Consider the following 15652-nt stretch of genomic DNA (forward strand, 5'->3'; position numbering starts at 1 on the left):
ATGTTTTTAAACAGGAAAGTAGCTTCAAAAATGTTTGGATGCTGTGCCTCCATTATGTTAAAACAATCTCTTGCATTGAATGAAAATTTGATCAAGCTCATGCATGCATTGATCTGGCCTTTCACTCTGGAGGCATTATGATTGATATATAATATAGTTGATGTTTATATGATAGAAAGCCAGATTAAAAAACCTATCTGATAATTTAACAAGCTCACTTTTTAATAAGGCGTTTATAGTTGACTATGCTGAAAATGATTAAAAAGATAGTTTCCAAAAATTTATTTCCAAAGGATGAACTAAATAAATGCACATAGAGCTGTGGACTGAACTGTGTCACCAACAAATTCATATGATGAAGCTCTAACCCCTAATGTGATGGTAGTTGGAAATGGGGCCTCTGGGTGGTAATCAGGTTTAGATGAGGTCATGAGGGTGAGGCCCTCATGATGGGATTAGTGTCTTAAAAGAAGTGACACCAGAGAGCTTTTTTTCTCTTTTTCTCTCTACCATGTGAGGACACAGCAAGGAGGTCATGAGCAAAACAGGAACAGAGCCCTCATCAGGGAGCTGAATTGGTTGGTGCCTTGATTTTGGACTTCCAGACTTGAGAGCTGTGAGAAATTCCTGTTGTTTAAGTCACACAGTCTATGGTATGTTGTTATGGTAATTTGAGCTGACTAATACAGTGCCCTTACAAACAATCTAAGATATTTTACTGATCTTCTCTGTCCATGTCATCCCCTAAATTGTTCTTGGCTTTTCCTTACGTGGGTGGCAGTCATGGAGAGCATGAACTCATGTTTATTGAATGCTTAGTCAGCATCTGTTAGATGCTCTACACACATTATCTAACTTACTCCTGGTAAGAATATAGGACACAATTATCTGTGGGAAGTATTTCAGGACAATTTCTTGAATAAAAAGGGACAGAAAATGTATGCATTTTATAATCCACAATTAGGAGTCTTCTAAATAGTATATATATATAATTAATTTATATCTGGCAACCACAGTGAACAATGGAAATAAAACACTCCTTGATAGCTTTTCTCAGGGATAATCAATAATTTATTTTGCTTTTATTGTCACAATTACCACAACTATCTAGCTACATGACCAATGTCACTACATACCACAGAAAGATTGTCCACCTACACTTTACTGAGACAAAGACAACGGCCATTTATGTGTTAAATGTACAACGGCATGTTAAAAAGAGGTGGCTTTTATGTATAAGACAAGATGTGGCACATGATTTATCAACAGGTTTGACTTCATATGTATTATGCCAAGAAGCAAGCAGAGAAATGTTTTGGCATTGAGTTGTTATTAAAGTAGAAAATAAGTAAACTAGAGCAATAAATCCAGATCTACAATAGATACATTAAAATAGGAAATTAATTAGCTCCTCAGTATTTTTGTTCATTTTTTTTTGTTTTCTTTCCTTTTGTTTGTTTTTATATATAAATGAGTAATACGAATATATCACAAGTTAAAGAAAAATCTCAGCCAAAAAGAAGGTACAAGTATATGAAAAACAAATGAAAAATTAGCAGGTATTTTTGCTTACAAAAAATTTAAACTATAAAGAGTCACAAAATATATATAAAAACGCCACATTGAACGAGGCAAGCATCCTCTACCCAAACTGGTAGCACCCTCTGAAAGTCAGCTGCCTTCCATCCATTCGGTCATACCGCGGTGACTGACAAAAAGGCATTAGGAACTTGTGTGCCATCAGGGGACTTGGCCCCATGGGTCATCAGTTCTTGGATTGTCATCCAGTTGTCCAAAATTTTCTTGTTTCTCTTCTTCATCATCTTTTTGTGACTCAGTTCAATGATGTTGACCTCCTTCTTGCCCTCGCTGCCGCTCTGGGGACTCTCCTTGAGACACTCCAACCGGCTCCGCATCATGAACTCTCGGCGGCGCCGCTGCTCTTTGGCCCGCACCAGGTGTTGCTTCCTCTCCTCTTTGCTCCAGTAGCGCCCCATTTTCATCTCACTCATGGTGTCATCGTCCGTCGTCATGCCACTCCGCTCCTCCTTGATCTTTAAGGCACGCTCCTTCAGAATGCGGTCCCTCACGGGTCTCTTGGTGATGTACCGTGTCCCGTCACTCCTGATTTTCACCTTCCATTCCATCTTGGGTTCTGAGCACTTCTGAGACTCCTTGCACACGCTCACCAAGCTGAGCTGGCTCTGAGCGTACTCGACTGCGGACTTCTGTTGAATTAACTGCATGTAACTTTGATAATGCCGGGCATGTGCTGGGATGTTTGCATATCTATAGGAGGAGCTGTGGTAAGGAGACAGGTAAGGGATGTGTTCACCACTGGTCTTCTCTGGATCAGAAAGCTTGCTGCTTTCTGAAGTCTTCTCTTTGCCTTCAATGCCGCAACCTTGTTCAGTGGTTTTGGCTTTGGTTGACTCTTTACTACTCTGTCCAGAAGAGGACTGATTGGCTGCCATTGTGCTTCTCAGGTTTTTCTTATTGGTGAGGTTGATCACTCTTGGGAGGGAACTGTCAGGGGAACGGTCCACAGTGAGTGGAGTGCTTCTGCAGCTTTCAGCTGTGTTGTAAGCACTAGAACTGTCTTTGTCTGACTTTTCTGGGTGTTCAAGGATGTCATCTAGTTTTCCCCTCTGCGTATCTATGCTGGTGTTATAATTTCGGAATCCTCCCTCATGCAGTGCCCAGATGTCTCCATACTGGTCTGTCACTTTCCGGAGCCTGTGAGCCTGCATGATATTTTGGCACTCAAGTTCAATGTTTCTTAGTTCTTCATTAAGCAACTGTAGTTCGTGCTCCACTCCCTCTCGTCCCCCTTGATTGCATTCTATTGTGCTGCTTGAGTAATACAGGTCATACTCTCCATGCTTCCGAATCTTGCATTTGAGCTCCAAGAGCTGCCGAAACCTTTCGCACTCCTCATCTTGGTTGCCAGTACAGTCTGAGTCAATGTATTCACCAGACACGAAGCTCTCATTACACTGAAGTTCAGTGCTTCCCAGAGTGTCTTGGCTCTGCCCCAGCTCTCTCTTGCTCTTCAAAGATGTGCCATTGGGATCCTCGGCTGCATTCTCCTGCTCTGAGCTCTCGTCGTTCCGCAAGCTTTCATCTGTGCGCCCCACTCCACTGTCCTTCTCATGGTTGTTGGATGAGGATGTTGCCGTGTCTGTTGTGCCTTCTTCTTCTTCTTGTTTTTTTGGCTAAGAAAATAAAGTTGAGAGAAGAAAGAAAGCTAATTATTTTGAAAAACACCAAGTGTTGGAAAACTTGCTTGAAAAAACAGTGCTTCTTGGCAAAAGTGCAGTTCCTAGAAAGCTGCCCTCATTTTAGTATCCATAACAATTTTAGAAATAAAGGCAATTAGCTCATGGCAGCTTTTTATGCTTGAATATAAAGAAAACAAAAGCTGCTTGAATATGGCTATGCTACTCACTTGAGGATAAATAAAACAGGACACATTTAAATAAGTGATTCTTGTCTTAAGGTTTTCTCTTAGTTGGGAAACTGGAGGGAAGGTGTGTAAATGAGGTGACTTTATGAGTTTCTGTGGTGAGTAAAAGGATGAGTAAGACAGAGTGCCGAAATGTCCAATATCAATATCAATATAGTCTTCAGAAATAGGAAGGCCTAGAGTTCAGAAGCCACATCATCTTGTTACTATTTTCTTTTTCCTGAACTTTTCTCAAGTTCAGAGGAGACTTCATTGGATCTAGTGATACACTGATAATGATAAACCAAACATCACAAAATTTCAGGAATAGGTTCATTACTGGAGCCGAGGACCTTCCATCTATAGATGAGGAAACTTAATCCCAGATGGATGTAGCTTCTTAGGCTAGAGGTCTAGGGGGCCAATGCCATCCCCCAGGGCCAGGATTTCTTACATGTCCAAGATGCTGTATTCTTGCATACATGTACTTTGACCTCAGTGCATCTCCAAATCACATTGCTCAAAAGCAACAGTAATGTCTTTGGACTCACTTGGGTTACTTTAAAAGATTTTTCTACTCTTAACCAGTAATTTCCTTCAGAGGTGAGTTTTATTCTACTGAGAGTAAAATGACGGTTCCCCTGAAAATCTGAGCAGCACTGATTGCCAGACATGGGCATAATGTCAAAAAACATATTTTGAGATAGGTATGTAAATATATGTGAACTTCACTCCCTGGTAATTTTTGGCTTTTCATGTAGAACAATTAACTGTCACTGCCCTAGGGAAGTGCACATCTAATTGTTTCTCTGTGAATAGGATAAAGTTACTCTTTCTTCCACCACTTCTCTTATAAAAGTCTACATGGCAGTTTCTAGATTGTATTCTCCTTATGTCTAAGTTTACTTACTATTATATATATATATATATATTTATATTTTTTTCCCTTTAGCAGGAAATTATATAATTAAATATAATCAAGCTTGTTAGTGTCAAAGAAGGACAGAATGGGTGATAAAAGGTAAAACAGGTCTGGAAGGTTAAGATAATTGTTGTTTTCTTCCACCTAAGTAATGGCAGAACAAAGTGTAATGAACGGAGGGGAGAATATGAACACGTATCAGGTTATTCTAGGATTCTCCATCTTTCCCTAAAATATTTTTCCTCATTTTTTAAGAACATACTGAGATTGATTTAAAATGTCTTATTGATAAAAAATATTATACCTAAGTAACTGTAACTAACAATGGAAAGCTTGATACATCCCTATGTCCCTTGCTATAAGGTGACAACAGCATCAAATGTGGTGACATCTGCACAGTGTGCCATAAAACTCCCAGAGGATATTATTGATATTGAACATTTGAGTTTATATACCATATAACTTACATTTATATTTTTTCTCCTATCTAATGGTAAGCTGAAAAAATACAGGAAGGCAGTATTTTTTCTTATTTTTCATGCAATAAATGATACAGACAAATTAATTAGCAAAATGTGTGTTAACAACAGTTACAGGACCAAGGACAGCATGTGAAGTAAACCTTCAGATGGATATGTATTTTAGTTTTTAAATATGGATACGCAATTTTAAATTGAATTGCCCTTTCTTTTGTCACTGGTTTATGAGCACATGTGAAAACAGTTTTCTATTCTCAAACCTAGAATTCCTGGTTTCTGATATAATGCTACTCTATAACTTATCACTTCCCTATGGAATTATTATAGTGACAGGCAATGCTTCTACCAAGGCACTTCTAATGTAGTATTATTATTTATAAGGGCAAAGGACTTTTAAAGGTTTCTGTACTTCTCATCATTTTTCAGTCTCATGGTGAAGAGAAATTTCTATACAATGAAAATCTCACCTCAGGGACATCTTGTGTTACCTCAAAAGACCTAGCATTTGTATTACATCTGATGAGTAGGCAGCATCTGACACCATATCACTTCACCTGGACAGGATTTCTCCCTTCTTTCTTTATTCCAACATCCTCCTGTCAATTTTGTATCAGGTCACATTTTTTATCTAAGAGAGAAAAAGCCTGGAGCAAGGACTTTCTTGCTTGTAACCAGCAGCTGCCACCAAAAATATCTTTATTTGTGGCCAGTGTTGAAGTCATACATTAAAATTTCAACCTGTCCTCTTTATATTGAAAAGCAATTGCTACAGTAGCAGCATTGCTTTTGAGCATGAACTCTTGTTTGTGAAGTGGCCACTGAGCATCCATGGTGAGCACAGAGTGTAGCACACATGGCTCTGTCAACTGTAGTTTGCAACCTAATAATTTATTAGCGTATACACATGAGCACGCATGCACAGACACACACACGCACACACACACACCTCTGTTATGGGATGCCAGCATGTCAGTGCATCTCATCATTCAGTTTGGCAAAGTGATAGGATGTTTGTGTTTTATATTCCTAAGCCTAACTGCCAGGATTTTTTTTTAATTACCTTTTAGGGTGAGTTAAGGATTAATGTTGAGAATAGGATGATAATTAAACAAATAAGCAGATTGACAGCAGAAGTGTTAATAAAATTATATTAGGCAAATGAATGACATGAATCTGACATAAAAAATCTAGGCTATATCGATCTTGATTTTATCTAGTAGAAAAACAACAAAAATGAAAAGAATACTAAGACTCGGTTTGCCACAAACCACACTGTGATCTTTCACTAGTTACGAATTACTTAAAGGCAGGAACTTTGCTCATTTTCTTTGTATTCTCAGGATCAAACATGGTACTTGAAACATATTAGGGGCTGAGAATTTTTTGTTGAATGAATATATGACCTTAAGACAAAATGATATCAATAATCGCAAGTTGAACTACTCTTAATTCAGGAGTATAAAGGTGTAATCACGATACCAAATACCCAAATAAGGTTGATGGCTTACATCATGTCATCATCTTCCTAAAGTTGCCTAAATATTCAAATACATGCATTAATATTTTAAAATACAAAATTACTTTTTTGCGGGGGAGGGGTTACCTCATGAGATATAGTTTATCTCTAGCTGGTATACTGAGAAGCAACATGCATTTTTTACTATTAAATTTCCGAATTAGGTTGAACAGTGCCTGGGTCAGCATTTGAATACTACTGTACTCTCCACAATGGCCCCTCAGCTTCCCAAAGTAGAAGTATTCTTAATAGAAAAAAATTGTATTTATTCCCTCTGCTTCATTTGAGATGATCATTTGCTTTCAAAAATTACCATCACAGAGATGTTTGGTCAAACTCTTTGCTTTTTGTTTTTTTATTCCATTTATGGTTACACATTTAAAAAAGAACTAGGATCATTTCAAATGCTGGAGTTCAGATCGTGGCCCTACCTGCTCCACCTGACTGGCAGTGCGCTGCATTGCTTCATTATGCTGTTCCTCCAACATCGATAAGTTTAACTCCTCTAAATATTCATTCCTTTCATCTTCTAGCCAACCTTCCTCCAGCTGCAAAAGAATACATTAGTACATTACATTCAGTTAATGAGAACTCAAGCTAAAATAGGGTAAACTTAAATGGTGACGCCTGACCGGTTCCTTTTATCATAATGATTCTCTTCAAAATACCAGCCTCCTATAGTTCACCTCTCAGAAGGAAGAAAAGGTGATAAAAAAAAAATTGGACTCATGCCTTTTATCCTTCCCTGAAACAGAGCTACAGATTTTCTCTCATAACTGAGTAGACCTCAGCACAGAACATCACCGCCTTTCAAAGTGTATGAAAAGCGTACTGCATAATCCACAGCTGTCATGCTCGTTACCCGCAACAGTCCCCGTGTTAAAGAACAGCAATGGTCCTAATAGGGCTATGAGACAATTGGGCCTTTTTCCTTAACAAAAACCCCCAAAGCAACTCCACACAAAGCACCCCCCACCAACACACACACACACACACACACATGCACTGATGCCACCCTCATTTTGCTTTTTTATTTTTAGATGGCTGGCTTTCAAGTTAACAAGATGGCTGCTTGCCACAAATACGGACAACATTTATTTCATCTGAAAAAAAAAAAAAAAGGAAAATTCTAAGTTACTCTCAATAAAGAGTGATGCTGTGCCGTGACTACTGTGATTCATTTCTCAGACCCAATTCCAAGGAAAAAGACCTTGAATGTGCACGTAAGGGTGAGGGAGCCGTGCGCAGGGTTTTCTTTGTGGGTGCTGAAGGTAGGTATTCTTGTGGCAGTCTTACACAAACTAAACCAAACAAATCCTTTTGGCTTCTCAATACAAAAGGAAGTGGAAAACTGGTGGTTACCTTGCTAATATGATAAGTGTTGACAGTCAATTCAGATAATTTGCCTCAAAGTGGGTTTTTGGAGCTGGATTACATAAATTAACTGTCTATGCTGATTGAATTAACTGAATTATTGTCAAAGCTCCCCTTTACTCTGTGTTACAAAGAAACAGCAGCTTTCTAGTGAGTCAAAATTGACAACAGTGGGAGATGTTTTCACCACCGGACGAATGGGTAAGCACCAAACAAACACAAAAAATAAGCTTGTCTTTAAGAGAACTAAACTTCTAAAACTTAAAAACAAACGAACCTGAGAGGACATTAAATTGCACCAGAAGAGGCATTAGTGTATACGTATCACATTCATTAAATGAAGGCAATCATAGGTTTCTTTTTATTTACTAAAGGCTACCTAGACCTTAAATTATTTCAAACTTGACTGGGCCAAAAGCATCAATGCATTTATGCATCCTCATTTATCTCACGGTGGCCTGAATAACTTGACCAAGTTCCACTCCGGTGACTTTGATATACAGATGAGCTATGAAGATTAAACTGACTAAGAATTTAAATTCAGTCCAATTCATAATTGTCCAAGTTTTACATTTTTTAATCCCTTTTAAGTTTCATCAAGCTGCAAATGCCAGGGTCCAAAAGAAATTACTTAAAGCTAGAAAAGTTTATTTTTTATAAGCACAGCAAGGACTTTTTCTTTAATCAGGTCAAAACAAAATATCTGCCAACACTGATACAGTGAATGATGGAACAGAGTCTTTTGAAATTGAAATGAAGGGATGGAGAAGACAAAGAGAACACATGCTGGAAATTAATGCTTTCCTATAACTCTTTTCTTATTAACTGACCCCACAGATCCCTGAGTTGCCATGTGTAGTTAGTGTATGTCTACTTTGATTAAGACTTCCCTCTAGGCTGGAGGAATTCACAGCACACTAAGTCAGGAGAGATTCTTCTGGCTCACCTCCCTTCCCTGTAGCATTTCCCTTCCCCCTACACACACATTCATGGCAGTCTGAGTTCAGTGCTGTGGCAGAGACAGACTTTTCCCTCGAGTTGAGTCATGGGAAAGGGGGGACTGTCATAATTATACAGGGGGATCTGTCTGCACAGTAGAGGCTCACACGTGGCATTTCCAAGAAAGAAACAACCTGCACTTGTCTCAAAAGTTCTCTACAGTTCTTACAAGAGTCCTCTCTGCCCCAATGTCCCAAGGGGAATAGGACAAAATAGCAATATCTTTAATGGTCTGAGGAAGAAAATGGGCAGAAAATCAAAGTAAGTTGACAGGGAATGAAAGAAATGAGTTATTTAAAAATATTGCACGGTTGCACAATACTGCCTCCAGCAACTCTGGTCATTTCCGAGAATGTAGAGAGAATTTGAAACATTTAAAAAAAAAAAAAAAAGAAAAGACTAGAAAAAGCACACTAAAACTTCTATACTCTCCCTAAATAAAATACACATGCAAAAAATGCAATAATGAGATATACTGAAACTGATGGGAAAATATGGTGATATAAATACAAGTTTTGCGTTGTTTTTGCCACCTTATAACATGTATTGCTTAAATTACATTTTTAAATTATGATATTAAAATGCATTTTCTTTCCTTATTTTTCTAGAAATCTGATTTTCTAAAGACAATTAGCTGCCTTCCAGTGTCATGACAGCTTCTTTAGGATCAAGGGGCTAGGGCAGATCTTGATTTTGACAGACAGGATGATATGCTACAGAGTCAGACAACCATCTTTTATCAACTGTGGAAAGAAAGTCTTGTTTGAAAATTCATCCTCCAACATTGACTCTTGGGTCAGGAGTGTAACCAGATATTCAAAAACGCCAGTGGTTCTACCAAGCATATGTATGCCATTAAAGATTAACAGGATCTGGTTTTATGTTATTAATTTCTATTTTTTCCACAGTATGTTATAGCTGTTATGTGGCATAATAAAGAAAATGCTTTAATTATAAATAAATGAGGTTCTCTAGCAGTTACATGGAAAGGGCAGGGAAACCACATTATAAAGTTGAAATATCTTTTCTACAACAAGGATAACTATTGAGTACTCGTCAATTTACCATTAATTTCACTAATATGTATTTAGCCCCTTTATTCTGTTACTGTTCAAGAAAATGGGATCATTGAGATTAACCAGTTTGCAAAATTTCCAGGTAATTAGTGCAATTTCATATGTATTTTAATAATTCACTCCCACATAGCACAGCCAGTTGTGCGGTTTCCTTTCCCACTCCTAGGACCTCAGGTGTGTAACTTTAGTCTGCCCTAGGCTATAGCAGGCTTTATGGGAACCATTCAGAATGGTCAAGGGCATAATGGAAATATATGTGGAAAGGGTCATCTTTTAAAACCACTATATTCAAGACAGGATTCGGTCTGACCCTGAAATACGCTTACTCAATGTAATTTATAGATAGTATGTAGTTATTGAGTCTGAAATATATCAGATCAATAACCTGAAAGACAAATGGTGATATAACCAACTTCACTCACTGAAGTTGGTTATCCAGCACTGACAGATGGATAGAATGGTGACAATGTAATGTCCTTTCTGCATTGTGGTGGGGGATAAAAAGGATATAAAAAGAAGTACCAATAGTACTTTTCTTCCACCATTACCTCTCCTTTACTTTCATGACATCTCCCTCTGTAAAGATATAAAAAAATTCCTTAAAAGCTATCAATTTGTTTTTGTCACACTAAAGTTGGAAAAAATTCATTTACTATACATGGAACTACACTGTACTACTTAAGGTATTTTATTGGATAAAGTTACTCTAAAAAGATTTAAGTTGATAGCTAGATATGCTAATGTTTCTCTCATTAGAGATTCTTTCAAGATACCTTAATATGCCAATTAAGTATTTTTAGATGAAAAACTAAAGCAAGGATCCACACAGAATTAAATATCACATAAAGTCAATCATTTTTCATTTATGAATTAATTTAAATAACTGGCAAGTGGAAGGAGAGAGTAATGATTCAATTTTGTGTTTTCAAAAAAATAAGATGTTTAGCTGCCTTTCTGTGAAGCCATATTAAGGAGTCTTTACTTATAATTGTTTTGATAAGGTTGGCCAGTTGGGAAAGATGACTCAATTATATTTTGTATGCCTGGTTTTACAAACATCCATGGCACTGATCTGTTATAGAATAGCAGACAATGAACCTAAAGTGCAGTCTCAAGACTTTTGCTCTCTCTGTTCTGACCTGACTCTCCGGCCTTGCGACCAGCAGCACGATTCTCCGGCACTCATCACTAGATAGCAGGGCCACCGCCGCCTCTCGATCCTGGGCGTCTTCCCCATTTATCTAGAAAACAGATGAAAGTGGCGCATTAGTTTCCATTTCCACAATGCTGCACACAATAAATGGCAAATATCAGCTCATTTATGGTAAATGTATGGACAATGAAGCTCACACAATGGGCTCGTCTTCAGCCCCTCAGTGGTAAGTGCCTTCACTCAATTACGCGCTTACTGTAAGAGCCGTATCGATCCCTGAAGGATGGCGGACATCAGAGGAAGCAGTTATGTTCATAAATGTCCAACCTGCGCCCTGGCAACATACATCTAGCAACACAATTAACCAGCCCCTGACAGGTGACGTTCATCTTTCTCCGCTCAGAGTAATGGAAGTGTCACTCTGAGATAATGGTGCTGGGGGAAGTAGGACCAGCAATACCACAACTGAAATCCGTCATCCTGCACGCTTGCTGTGAGCCAATTAGCGAGCTGCCGCGTTCTCTCTCACCGGGCGATGCTCCCGGGCTGCTGTTGCTTGCATTTTCATTTAATCATTTCGTATTTGCGTGTGGGTCTGACTCAGTTGCCCCAAATCACTCTCGGGATATCTTTCAGTGCTTAACTAATCAAACGAAGAACCAGTATCATTGTCATCTACTCCAGCTCCTTTCTCGGATCTATCCGCTTCCCTAAAACAACAAAACTAATGAAATATCCTAAGGCTCATCTCTTAAGTATACTTAAATAAAATTTTTAAAAATTAACATAAAATAAGAAAAAAAAATTTAAATAAGGATGCTTACTGAAAGAAGCCAAGCTTGAGTAAACTTTCGATTAAAACAAAAGATTCTAGCGGTGTTTGAAATGCACCTTTTTCTTTTTTCTAAGTTCTACAGGGCAAATAAGGTTCCTAAAGTTTGTATTTTAAACTACATTTCATGTTCAAATGTATTTAGCTCTTATTGATACACTTTTTTTCTTTGGCTATTTTAAATTTCTTTTATTTTATTGATTGCTCAATTCCATAGAGATGAGATTTTTGATCCATAACACATAATCAAAAATGTGGGAAGAAATTTCAATTGAAGAGGTCAAGTAATTCTGTCTAAAATAAGTATTTATTTCAGAAAGTGTGGCTGCATTGACCATTTTTTTTCAATAATTAATTTAACATCTTTCACTGAGAATTTCTGCTTAAAAGCATGAAGTAGACTCCTGACATTTTCTCCTTGTGGGTCTCTGGGATTCTGGCTGATTCATGAAGACAGACATAATTATCTGAAGACAAGCTCAGGAATCTCAACTGTGGACCACAATAAATGATTATTATTCCTAGACTCATATGTAGCACAAAAGAAAGCAGACAGTGATAGTCAAAGCGGGGGGGGGGGGGGGAAATCATACAACCTCATGCTGTATTTTCTTACTGTGATCAAATGAATAGCTCCTTAGTTTTTCACTTGTATGTGTGGACAGGAAATTCAGCTTTTATAAATACATTCCCCCCCTTTTTTTTTTTTTTTTGGCAATTCTCAAATAAAATTCACCAAATTAGAAAATGAAAACTTTGATTCCAAACTGGGGACTAATGACCAAGAAGGATGTGTTGTGGGTTTTTTTTTTTTTTTTCGGTAAATATGTATCTGAAAATTTTGTACTGAGTCCAAGCCCTTTTTTTCTTCAAATAAACATAAATTGGCAGTGATGGATTCCACTACACCTCCCCCACCTCAATTGCGTGTAGTTTAAAAATAATGATTTCTTTCAGTTTTGAGGGCTTTTATCCATTTCATAGTAATTCTTAGTAGTATATCTGTGATGCATCTATTTGTCTATCAATTATGGACCTAATCATTCATCTTCCCTCCATTGTAGGCATTGATCCTAAGGAGACTGAGTTGGATGATCTCACACAACTTAACCTTTTCTGTTTGAAATACAATTCTCACTACTACTTTTTCACTTGAGTATATGCATACTTCCAAATTCTTCATCTAAACTTTACTTACCATTAGTCTAAACACTCTTCAGTCATGATAATGTTATTGTTCATTTCCTCTATTAAAATGCAGATTATAGTGTCTTTCTCAGAGGACTGTTATAGGATTGAAAGAGTTAATATATGGGAACAGTTTAAATAAGTGCCTGTTATACAAAAAGTGCTCAAGCTTGCACATATTACTGTTAATGCTATTGTTATTATTATTACTATGATTATTTATATTTTAATCCCTCAGAAAGACTCTTTTCTTCTAAACAAAGCACATATATTAAAATTCATGTGGGTAGTGGTGGTGGTGGGATGAACTGGGAGATTGGGATTGACATGGACACTAATATGTATAAAATGGATAACTAATAAGAACCTGTTGTATAAAAAATAAAATAAAATTCAAAAAAAAATAGAATAAAATTCATGCATAACATTGAAATCCATAGCAGGAAACATGGTTCTAGTTTAAAAGATATCTATCTCATATATATTTTTAATTTTTAGAGGGCCATCAAGAAACAATATGGCTGCATTTGATTTCCTTTATAGTTGGTGTTCTTCTCTCTCCTCTGTGAACTCATACTGACGAAAGCCATGGTCTCCAGTCCTGGCATTATGTTCTTATTTTGGGAGGACAGATCATACATTGTAGAAACAGTTTTACATCCAGAATCATATGTGGAATGAAAGAAATCTGTCACAGAAAACTGGCATTAAAATGTAATCTTTATTTATTTTTCAAAATAAAGGCCACATTAGCCACTTGGTTGGTAGATCCCATTGCACTCGGGACATTAGTTTGATACCCAGATTGATACTGAGGCAAAAAATGCAGCCATAGGTTTCATCAAAGATGCCTTTCAAGGAATGACAAGACTTGAGGAATGGAATCAGAGAGACCTTTCCACCTTCATTTGCTCTTGTTGCTGAATGATGGCTCATAGCTACAGGATTGCTTGTGGGAAAGCAGCTTGCTGAGTCTGGAAACATCATGCAGACGGAAAGGTGAAGGACCCAGAAACAAGGGGAGAGCATAGATGAGAACTGGAGTCAGCACAATTTAATGGAAGACTTCCATTTCAAGAAAAGAGAGGGAAAGAGAGCAAGGAGGAACGTAATATTTAACCTTTGTTATCAATGAGGAAAAACTGCTAGATAATATACCTGTCTCATTTTCTGTGCATGGTATATGCAAATATTAGTTTCAAAATGTATATTATCTTGGTTTAGGAGAGATTTGTGGCAATTACAAAGAGAAATCAGCCGAAATTCCACTTTAGGCCTAATCTCCTGTACGGGCATATGAGTGTGTGTGTTTGTGTGTGTGTGTGTGTGTGTGTAAAACCCTAAAAGTCTAGAAATATATTTATATAGCCTTTTTTGCTTAAATATGCCAATTTTTAGGTTTCCTGTACCAGTGTACCATAGGCAGGTAGGCAACTACACTTCTTGGCATTCAACCACTTATAGAATTTCTTATTTGAAAACCCAGGAATCTTAGGCAAGAGAAAAAAATTTTATTTCAAATGTGCTTATATTTTAGTGTGGAGAGAAAGAAGGTGAGTGAAGAATAGAAATACAGAGGTGAAAAGAACAGAAATAGGGGGAAAACTGTTATCCAAAGGGAAGAAAGTAAGAGTAGGAAGAAACGGTAAGGACAAGTTTAAGGCAGAGAAAGAAAGAGAGCTGATTAGAAGTCTTATTGTTCCACTGTTGGAGCTTTTGCAGGGTTTTGTCAGGAATAATCCTTAGAAACATGACTGACTTTTCTGGCCAACATGAGATTAGATTGCTTACATGGAATAGTATATGCCAAAGACAACGTGAGACTAGAGCACTCTTTACTTTAGATGGCTGATCATGTATGTCTTTAATTTTTCTCCTGACTCAGCACGGCAATTTTGTAAAAGAACTTCCCCATATTAATTCCTGGGAACACATCTGATACCAGCAGTTTGTGGCAAAAGCACAGCAAATAGAACTGTCAAGCACTTGCAGAGAAAAAACACATGAGAGCTAGAATGTGTTCTCACGAAGGTGGGTCATGGTTTCTCTTCTGCATGACCCCTACCTTCTAACAATATCGTGTGATTACCTGTGTGTGTGGTGCCATTAGGTGAGGTTCTCTGACAGGACCGTGGAGCACCACAGTTAGAAAATTTTAGCTACACAATGAAGGCAGGACCATAGAAATACTCTACGTAGGTCACTGTGAACAGGAAATTAAAATCACGATTGCTCTAATGAGATTCATTTAAATGAAAGCCAGCCAGGAAACTTAAAGGATGAGAAGAAATCCTCTCTTTCGCCCACTCTCATCTCCTTGGGAAAGGAGTCATTAATTGTTCATTACAGGGTATCCCATAATCTCCTTACCAGCCACACGGGAGCTATTTGTCTATCGGTACAATTTTGTCACAGTTTTCTTTTATATAATTTTACTATCACCCTCAAGATTCTTTGTTTCCTGTGTGTGCAGATAGAATTGAATTCTAGGCTTTTTAATGTGACAGGTATTTATTCATTAGATGTGACATATTTGTCACTAAACATAAACTAATCAGGCAAACCACAGCACTTTATCAATCCTGCTGTTGTTTTTTCAATGAATCAAGTCCATTAAGGAATGCCTTATTATCCAGAAAATATCTTATCTGAAAACTTTACCTGCCCA

General features: G+C 37.5%; 1 protein-coding gene across 2 annotated transcripts in view; it reads right to left on the reverse strand.

The window, feature by feature from the left end:
- Positions 1 to 1054: 1054 nt before the first annotated feature.
- PDZRN4 (PDZ domain containing ring finger 4) overlaps positions 1055 to 15652 on the reverse strand; it is a 372250-nt gene continuing 357652 nt past the window's right edge. Inside the window, exons 8-10 of one of the 2 annotated variants that reach the window (XM_027093508.1) lie at positions 10951 to 11052; positions 6794 to 6910; positions 1055 to 3215 (exon numbers count right to left, since the gene is read on the reverse strand). In XM_027093508.1, coding sequence (XP_026949309.1) covers positions 1695 to 3215; positions 6794 to 6910; positions 10951 to 11052 — 1740 coding nt within the window. In that variant the 3' untranslated portion in view covers positions 1055 to 1694. The remainder of the gene's footprint in view (positions 3216 to 6793; positions 6911 to 10950; positions 11053 to 15652) is intronic. The other variant, XM_027093509.1, reaches the window with a different exon arrangement.

Source organism: Aethalodelphis obliquidens, unplaced genomic scaffold (assembly GCF_003676395.1).
Source record: "Aethalodelphis obliquidens isolate GAN/ISIS:26980383/991018 unplaced genomic scaffold, ASM367639v1 scaffold84, whole genome shotgun sequence".
Taxonomy (NCBI): Eukaryota; Metazoa; Chordata; class Mammalia; order Artiodactyla; family Delphinidae; genus Aethalodelphis; species Aethalodelphis obliquidens.